Source organism: Apis cerana, linkage group LG7 (assembly GCF_029169275.1).
Source record: "Apis cerana isolate GH-2021 linkage group LG7, AcerK_1.0, whole genome shotgun sequence".
Taxonomy (NCBI): Eukaryota; Metazoa; Arthropoda; class Insecta; order Hymenoptera; family Apidae; genus Apis; species Apis cerana.
Window position 1 is genome coordinate 773,348 of NC_083858.1, and position 9,635 is coordinate 782,982.

Genomic DNA, 9,635 nt, shown 5'->3' on the forward strand with positions numbered 1-9,635 from the left:
TTATATAAAAAACATATAATTTTTGAGAATAATTAATATTATTAATAATTGAATTATTAATAAACTAAAATGAAAAATTTAATATTGACTACTATTATATATATATTATCATTTCGTTTCAAACAAAGATGTCGCCACATATTTTAACCTTTTCAACACGAGGTTTAAGTTCTTTATATAAAAAATTATAGAATATGAAAGTAAAAATTACTTTTAACAATGATATCAATTATGTATATTGTTACAGAACAATTAAAAGCACGAAATAATTTTATTGTGTCTTCACTTTTAAGGTGTATATTTTTTTTCTTGTTATATTTGTAATTGTTATACTATTTACAAAAATTTTAAATTGCTTATATTAATTTATCTAATAAATGTATATGATTTTTAGACAATTATCTTTTAAATCTAAATTTAGACAAAATATAAAAACAAAAAATAATTTAAAAGTTAAAGAATCTATAAGTTCTTTATTTAAACCTGTTCCTGTAAAACAAGATTCAAATGATGCAAATATTGGTGTTGAATTAACTGGTGATTTAAATAAACGTAAAATTGTACAAATTTTATGCGATTTTGCAAAGAAAGAAGTAATTAAAGAACTAAGTATAAAATATGGATTAGATGGTAATTTTTATTAATTATATCTTGATTAATTTTTTTAATTTTATATATTTTTTTTCTTAATTATCTTTTTTTCTTAATTATTTGTAGAGTTAATTTTTAGCTCAGCTATGGGAAGTTTTCGAAAATATTGTATAGAATCCGATAATTTACCTGCAGATCTTCATATTGTTTTAAGTGATATCATAAATAATGCAAGAAATATTTTAGATATATATCCTTACTTTTTGAATTATGTTAAAAAAATGTATCCACATATTGAATGTTTAGATGAATTGAAAAAAATCAGTGATTTACGAAATCCATCTAAATGGTAATACTTCTAATAATGTATTATTAAATGATTTAAATGATTTAAATATATATAAGTTAAATTTAATTATTATTATTCTTAGGTATCCTATAGCACGATCTAAAAAAAGAAAAATTATATTTCATGCTGGACCTACAAATAGTGGTAAAACCCATCAAGCCTTACAAAGATTTATTTCAGCAAAAAGTGGTGTCTATTGTGGACCATTAAAATTATTAGCTAATGAAGTTTTTAATAAATGTAATTTTATGGTTAGTATAAAAAATATCATTTTAATAATATACTACTACATAATTATTTTTATTTTAATAAATATAAATAATTTTAGGGTACACCTTGTGATTTAATAACAGGAGAAGAACATAAATATGCAAAAAATGTAACATCTCCTGCTAATCATATTTCATGTTCTATAGAAATGGCAAATATACAAAATATTTGTAAGTAAATTTGATTTATAATTTCTTATTTATATAATGCTTATATTATATTATATTATATTTATATAATGCTTATTTTTTATATTATGCTTTATATAATGCTTTATTTATTTTATATTTATATATAATTATATTTATATTTATATTTATAAATATAATTATGTTTATATAATGCTTTATTGCTTTATATAATTATATTTATATTTATATTTATAAATATAATTATATTTATATAATGCTTTATTGCTTTATATAATTTTTATCAAAAAAATTATTGTAAATTAAATAAATAATTTTTACAGATGACGTAGCAGTAATTGATGAAATTCAATTAATACGTGATCCAACTAGAGGTTGGGCATGGACAAGAGCTCTTCTTGGTCTAGCTGCAAATGAAATACATTTATGTGGTGAATCTGCTGCTATACCTTTAGTTTGTTTCATAATTTTATTTTATAAATAATATATTAAAATATTATTTATTTTTAAAATTTTTACAACATTTTTGTTATAGATACAATCAATATGCTTAACAACAGGTGAATCAGTAGAAGTAAAGGAATATAAACGATTGACTCCACTTGAAATAGAAAATTCAGCACTTTGTTCTTTAAAAAATATTCAAGCAGGAGATTGTATTGTTTGTTTTAGTAGAAATGAAATATTCACTGTCTCAAATGCTATTGAAAAAATGGGACATAAAGTAGCTGTAATATATGGTAGTTTACCACCAGGCACAAAACTAGCGCAAGCTACAAAATTTAATGATCCTCAAGATCCTTGTAAAATATTAGTAGCTACTAATGCAATAGGAATGGGTCTTAATTTGTAAGATTATAATTAAAAGTTTCAATTTTATAATATATCTTTATAATATCTAACAAAATTAAAAAATATTGATATTTTTTTCAGACATATTCGCAGAATTATATTTTATAGTCTTATTCAACCAACTATAAATAAAAAAGGAGAAATAGATATTGATATAATTTCAGTATCAACTGCATTACAAATAGCAGGTCGTGCTGGACGTTATGGAACACACTGGTCTAAAGTAATTTATAATCAGATTTAAATGAATAAAAATGAATAAAATATAATAAAATATATATATATATATATATATAATATATAATATAATATAAATATAATAATATATATAAAAAAGTATAATATTATCAACTTTCTATGTTACAGGGATTTGTAACAACTTACAAACCTGAAGATTTGTCTTTATTAAAAAAATTATTAGAGCAAACCCCGCAAGATATTCATCAAGGTGGACTTCATCCAACTGCAGATCAAATAGAATTATATTCTTATTATTTACCAAATGCAGCATTATCAAATCTCATTGTAATATTTGAATATAATTTATAATTTATTATAATTTTAATTTCTTTTTTTTTTCAGAATATTTTTATTGCATTGTGTGAAGTTGATGATTCTTTATATTTTATATGTAATTTAGATGATTTTAAATTTCTTGCTGATATGATACAACATATACCTTTGCCTCTTTCTATGCGATATTTATTTTGTTGTGCACCAGTTAATAGAAAAATACCTTTAACATGCAATATGTTTCTAAAGGTATAAATTAAAATTATAACAAGATTATAAAACTTTTAAAAATTATGAAAAGATTATAAGATATATATTTTTTATTTAGTACGCTCGAGAATGTAGTAAAAATGAGCCAATAACTATTTTGTGGTTATCCAAACAAATTCAATGGCCTCCAGCAATACCATCGAATCTTTCTGAGCTTTTACGTTTAGAAGGTATATTTGATATCCTAGATATTTATCTTTGGTTAAGGTAAGAAATATAATTCTATTATTTTTTATAATATATAAAATAAATTAAATTGTAATAAAAATTGTAAATTGTAATTTATGTTATAATACAGTTATCGGATACCAAATTTATTTCCTGATGGAGATTCAGTTAGGAATTTACAATATGAATTAGACAAAATTATTGAGAAGGGAATTAAAGAAATAACAAGTTTAAGAAGTTCAAAATCGAAAATAGGTATCTAATATTGAATTAATTGTTGTTTAAAAATAAACAGATCAAATTATTTAATTTTATTAAATAGGTGCTGAAAATAATGAGGAACAACAATCACATGAAAATGTTAAAACATTAAATGGTAATCTATTGATTAATAAAAACTATTATTATTTATTCTTTATATTTTTACATAATTATGTTTTATACACAGATAACTATCCAAAAGGAAAATTAAGCAATACATTAATATCTCGAGGTCTTTTAACACCAAAAATGTTAGAACAATTAAGGATAGAATGGTCTATGGTAAGAAAAATTTTCTGTAAAAAAAAAAAATATAAATTTTTAAAATATATAAATTTTTATATATTTAATAAATATTTTAGGAGCATTCAAAAAATATAAATAAAATTAGATATAAAAAAAATAAAGAATAAAATTAAGATAAATATAAGAAAGAAGATAGATATAAATCTTGTAAGTGAAAAAGTTGTTTAATTATGTTAAATTAAGTAAAATTTATAGAATGATGTTTATATTAAAATGTAAAGTGATTATTATTCAAATTAAAGACACAAACATTTTTCTAATAATTTTATATGTATTTTCAAAACAATTTATAGTTCTATATATAATGTTCTTCACAAATAATTAAGGTAGAGAATGTAATTAAAAATTGTACTTTTTAAAAATTTTTATTCAAAATTATTGTTTGAATACTTTTATAAATTCATATCCATGATCTTGTTTCCTTGTATGTTTGTATTTATGACGTACTGAATATATTTTCTGATGCTGGTTTTTAAATATTGAAGAATTGTGAGGAAATACAAGATTTTTCGATTTATGCTGTAATGTACGAGATAATGAAATGCATCTTGTGCATCTTGATGAATCGTTATTCACTATTAATGGACATAAAATATGTCTCCACTTTATACCATCTTTATAAGCAACTATGATACGATTAATATCTTGTAATCTTCCGAAATTATATATACCTAATTTAAAAGATATAAAATAAAAGATATATTTATTATATTATAAATATAAATTAAAGAAAAAAAGAAAAAGAAATATAAATACCTTGACAAACAGTTCTTCGATCAAATTCATCAATAAGTTCTTCTATATCTGATAAATTCTGTACTTTTAAATGTTTTCCTTCTCTTATAAGATTGTGAATAAGTGGATTAATTTCTTTATTTATAACAACACAATGCAATATCATATCACTCTTTATAAATACTTGCTTTTCTGTGAAAGGCATACCACTTTTTGTCATTCCCATATATAAATATACTATTGTTGTTGTATGACCTTTTGAAGTTACTAAGCATGACCATCCACGTGGTAATAATATTTCGGTACATATTTCAAGTAAATCTTCAAATAACATTTCATTTTCATCAATTTCATTACACATAGAATAATGTTCATCTAACTGATTATAATTTAAATTGTGTACTATTTGATTTTCTATATACATCTTATATACATTCTCCGTTTTAAAATTATCTGGTGATTTCTCTTTAGATGATGTATCTTTTTTCACTGTTTTGTGTTTCCATTCTATTATTTCATGTTCTTCAGAAATATAATTTTTGGAGGAAGACTCTGAACTTTTTTTCTGTATCTTGAAATAGGAATCTCCTTTAGATATTTGACTTTGGTTTTTTCTTTTATCTTCAAAATTTGCGCCTTCCATTAAATTTGTTTCAGAAATGATACAATTTTCCATTAAGTTTGTTGTTTTATTTTGTTTCAAAGATTCTTTAATTTTAGATCCATTGTAAGATGCATTATTTACATTTGGACTATTTTCCATCAATTCCACTTTATTTAAAGAATTTCTTTTAGAATTATGGATATAATCATTAAAATCACAAGAAAACTGATTCTCATCATTATTTATTTGTAATTCTTCTTCAGTTCTAGGTATAAGAAAATCTGTTTTTTTATCTTCTATTGTATTTACTTTATCAAATTTATCAATATTACTCTGAGAATCATCATAATTTTCTTGAACATCTTCAGAATGATAATTCCTTTCTGGTACAGCTCCTGGTCTTAATCTGCATTTCTTATATTTAATCTACAAAATAATAGAATTATGTAGTAAAAAGAATAACAATATTGATATACGATAAGTACAAAACTAGTTAAACTTACAGTTACAACATGTGGAGGTACACCACTAACCCAATGCGTGATGATATCATCTTTGTGAAAATGTTTACTACAAACATATGTATCATCAGTAACAGCATAATTTTCAATGGCTATGGCATTTTGCCATTTTTTACGGGTTTCAGGATCTTTTGGTGCTGAGAAAAAGCTATAAGTGTTTCTATAATTGGTTTCTTTACACAGTACACACTTGCGCGTCATAATTACACTATGAAATGTATTTTTAAATTATTTTATTTGAAATATTTATAAAATTATTACTACATTTCTACACTTATTTTTATTATAATCCATATTATGCGTATATTATAATTATTTTAACTTTGAAGATGATACGATATAAAACAATAAATCATCGAACTGAATTTAGGTTATATTATTAGTATATTAAAATATCATCTCGCACATACATACACAGATTGTATTTATTTAAACATTTAAATTAATATTATTTATTATCAATTCTGTGCAATTTTTTATTTACTTATATACGTTAAACATATTTATTCATCAGTTTTCCAGATTATTTTAAAACAACCATTTTATCTCTGTTCAACTATATCATTTAATAAAAAGATTTTCATAGTGATAGATAGTTTCACAGATTATTCTATAAATGGCGATTTATCACTTTGTATAAAAACATGAGAAGCATAAAACAATATAAATTAAAAATAAAGCACTTTTGACGATTATTTATTTACTTTGAGCTTATATTTTTATAAAATTTGTATCGCCCTCTATTGATAGCATCATATGAACTTAAAATATAAAATTTGGTTAAATTTTTTCCAAATTAAATATTTGGATATTTTTTTATATTTTTTTGATAGAATTTAATAAATTAATTCGAAAATCAGCATTTCAATATCAGGAATTAAAAGTTATGAATAAATAAAGCGAAATATTTTACGGCTAATTTTGATCGACATTACGATTTTATTCGTCCAATTAAAAGAATCCATTGCTTTTTTAATTGTTACATATGTTATGTATACAAGATATCAATATATCTATGGAGCATCTTTGGATCAAACAATTGATTCCAGTGTTGAAAACATGTGTTGAAAAAATCAGTATACATATATATACATATCAATCAGACTTATTTATTTAAGTTAATTGTTTATTTATTAAACAATTTAAAGTTGCATTTATGAAAGTGAAACGAAAACATAGATTCGATATAAAACTCTTATTTTTAATCCTTTATCATTGAAGAAGTATAAGAATTACTTCATCTGGATAGTAAGCATAGGAATTATATTTAATTCAGTTACAAAAAATTGATAAAGTTAACAGATTTTAAAAATAATTTTTTCAATATATTTTTTCAAAAATATTATTCCATGTATTATATGTATTATATTAATTTGTATTTAAAAATTTTTTTAGTACTATACGAATAAAAGATTCATAGATGAGTTGAATGATTCATGAATTAAAAATTATGCTCATACTTTTTATTAATATTACTTATAGTTATTATACAATTCAGTAAAAATAATATCAATTTATGAGATTTTTTAAAAATCTTTTATCCAAGATCCAAGTATAATACTATTAAAACTAAATTTATATTTTATGTATTACTGGTATACAATTATTAAAATCATATAGATAAGTGTTCCTTATTTTTTTTCGCTGGTCAATTATTAATCAGATATCGAAATTGTCTATTGAATGATAAATTTTACAGAATAGATATAGATAAGAAGAAGAAATAGTGGGAAAAAGACACAGATAGATTAAAAATTAAGAAATCAGTATCATGTTTGGAGTGTCTCAAATGCAGATAAATAAAGAAAGTAAATAGAAAAAGGATAAAGATAGCAAGATTTGATTGTCAACGCTATCTCTCAAAAATCAATGATATTTCTTCAAAAGCGGGATAAATAAAAATTGAAGATCAGAGTCTCGAAAATGAATGATATCTCTTCAAAAGTAGAATACTGTAATGAAAGAATTAAGTATCAGTGCCATCTCTTGAGAACTTTTTATATTCAAGAAGTATCATTGATATTTGAAAGGTGACACTGATAGTCAATTCTTATTTTATTTTTATCCTTTTTTCATTTCATATTCTCTTTGACTACATTTATGTTTCATTTGCAGCACTCCAGAGATGGCGCTGATTACTTAATTTTGAATTTATTTCTATCCCTTTTCCACTATTTGTTCTTCTTGTTTATACTTATTCTTGAGTTTCATTTTTCTTTTAAAGCAATTTTTCCTTTTTAACACAAGAAAATGAAAAAAAGAATGCAAGAATAATCTATTCTGATATATGATGCGAATATTTTATTAATAAGAACAAGGACAAGATTTAAATAAAGAAAACTTGATCCAACAACAAATGAATTAGAAATGAAATTTAAAGCATTTTATAAAAGATTATAAAGCATTCTTAAAATATATGGTATTCAAAAATATAAAATAAAATAAATTATTATTAAATACAAGATAACAGGAATTTATTATCACAAAAAAATTATAAATAAAATATTAATTCACAAATTATTTTTATCATTCGAGATTTAGATTTTATTTTTATAGTTAAATTTAGTTTTTAAGTAAATACCTATAGAAATCTATTTCCTGATTCCTGAATATTATATATATATGTATATATTTTATTACATCCATCATTTAATTGTTTAACTTTTAACCATTTCACATATAAATGATCTTTAAATATTTAAAAAAAATCACATATATTATAGTACATATTGTAAATATTATTTAAGAAGCAATTTATATTCGAAAACGTGAAGAAATATAATATCCTCTTTCTAAATAGTATAATCTACAATATATATGTTAATTTTCATCCCTGCTAATTAATTTCGCATTGTGGCATCGATTCTAAAATAAATAAAAATCTTACGAAATTACGAAGGGACACCATAATACGCATATAATATTATTCTATTCCCCAATATACTTACGAATATTCAAATTCAATGTATTATAAATTCACAAAAATTCTCTCTCTAATTCCTCTAATGAAACATTATAATTAATCTCCGCTTCATTCTCGAATCTCAACTCGCGCTCAACACTCCTCCCCCTGAAAATTGATTCGCGGCATTTACAATTTTCGAACCCCCTCCCCCTGTACATAAACCTATAATTCACGGGAAATCCCATCGTAGATAACATTTGGTCGGTAAATATAGATGATCCACGGATGATGATCGTTCGAGAATCCGTGAAAACGTGGCGCGTTTAACTGCCATTGTTAAATATCGATATGAGGAAGGAAAAAAAAAAAGAAAGAAAGAAAAAAAGGGGACAAAGTCCCCCGTTATATGTCGAGAGAAGGGGCGATATATGGGGGAGGGGGTTGAGATTACGAGAGAAAGTTGTGAGCCAAGCAATTTTCATCTTCCAGGAGGAGGCGTGTTATAGCTCTGGAATAAATCTCCTCTAACAACTCGCACACCTACTTCATACAACGACATACAGAGATTGTTATCAGTTACGATACGTGACAAAGTGCGAACTGTGTGTTCCTCTTCATCGAACTTCGTGTACGAACGGTGAATTATTATTGGCTGGAATGGAATTGGCGGGAATAGTTTTATTGGGGATGATTTGAACACCCGCGAATAGAGAAAGAAGGTGCTACGTTTTTGATCGAACTGTTCGATCAATTCTATCGGGAGGATTGGAACAATTTATGCGTTGAAAATGTAAAACGTATGGAAAGATTGGTATGTAAGATGTATTCGTGAAATATATTTAAATTAGGTTAAAATAAAAATTCGTGTATCTTAATTATATGAATCATAACCGATTTTTTAAATTATTAAATAAAGAGGGATTTCAATCATCAAAATTGGTAAATCGTAAAAATTACTGAAACAACTCCAGGAGGATTTCTTTTTTCTTTCTTTTTTTTTCTAATTTTTTCAAATTATTCAAAATGGAAAAAATCAAGTTGAAACGGGTGAAGTAAAATTAAACAAGTCGTTATTATTATTTATTCAAAGATATTAAAAAAGGATTACAAGAGGATTACAAGAGATACTGGTGAAACGAAA

General features: G+C 23.3%; 2 protein-coding genes across 3 annotated transcripts; one reads left to right on the forward strand and one right to left on the reverse strand.

The window, feature by feature from the left end:
- The first annotated feature begins 111 nt into the window (after positions 1-111).
- Positions 112-4,496, forward strand: LOC108002470 (ATP-dependent RNA helicase SUV3 homolog, mitochondrial). 2 transcript variants are annotated; one of them, XM_017064176.3, is made up of 15 exons: positions 112-293; positions 395-630; positions 718-940; positions 1,023-1,191; positions 1,269-1,380; positions 1,683-1,813; positions 1,895-2,208; positions 2,293-2,434; positions 2,578-2,736; positions 2,794-2,973; positions 3,053-3,201; positions 3,293-3,417; positions 3,485-3,538; positions 3,611-3,705; positions 3,786-4,496. In XM_017064176.3, exons 1-15 carry the CDS (start codon positions 220-222, stop codon positions 3,834-3,836), a joined length of 2,214 nt encoding a protein of 737 aa, XP_016919665.1. In that variant the 5' UTR covers positions 112-219; the 3' UTR covers positions 3,837-4,496. The 2 variants fall into 2 exon arrangements, with proteins under 2 accessions (XP_016919665.1, XP_028524856.1); XM_028669055.2 differs by lacking the exon at positions 112-293 and having other exon boundaries at positions 489-630; positions 731-940.
- On the reverse strand, positions 3,981-6,537 carry LOC108002471 (uncharacterized). Its single transcript, XM_017064177.3, has 3 exons — positions 5,572-6,537; positions 4,486-5,494; positions 3,981-4,400 (listed from the first exon to the last, which is right to left on the reverse strand). Exons 1-3 carry the CDS (start codon positions 5,788-5,790, stop codon positions 4,105-4,107), a joined length of 1,524 nt encoding a protein of 507 aa, XP_016919666.1. The 5' UTR covers positions 5,791-6,537; the 3' UTR covers positions 3,981-4,104.
- Positions 6,538-9,635: the final 3,098 nt, after the last annotated feature.

What these genes read in the sequence shown, in the direction of transcription:
- LOC108002470 (XM_017064176.3), top strand. Translation starts at nt 220, where the DNA reads ATGATATCAATTATGTATATTGTTACAGAACAATTAAAAGCACGAAAT. An exon ending in TTAATAAATGTAATTTTATG is followed by an intron (nt 1,192 to 1,268) that starts GTTAGTATAAAA and finishes AAATAATTTTAG; the next exon opens with GGTACACCTTGTGATTTAAT. An exon ending in ATAGGAATGGGTCTTAATTT is followed by an intron (nt 2,209 to 2,292) that starts GTAAGATTATAA and finishes TATTTTTTTCAG; the next exon opens with ACATATTCGCAGAATTATAT.
- LOC108002471 (XM_017064177.3), bottom strand. Translation starts at nt 5,790, where the DNA reads ATGACGCGCAAGTGTGTACTGTGTAAAGAAACCAATTATAGAAACACT. An exon ending in TACCTCCACATGTTGTAACT is followed by an intron (nt 5,495 to 5,571) that starts GTAAGTTTAACT and finishes ATTATTTTGTAG; the next exon opens with ATTAAATATAAGAAATGCAG. An exon ending in TCGAAGAACTGTTTGTCAAG is followed by an intron (nt 4,401 to 4,485) that starts GTATTTATATTT and finishes CTTTTAAATTAG; the next exon opens with GTATATATAATTTCGGAAGA.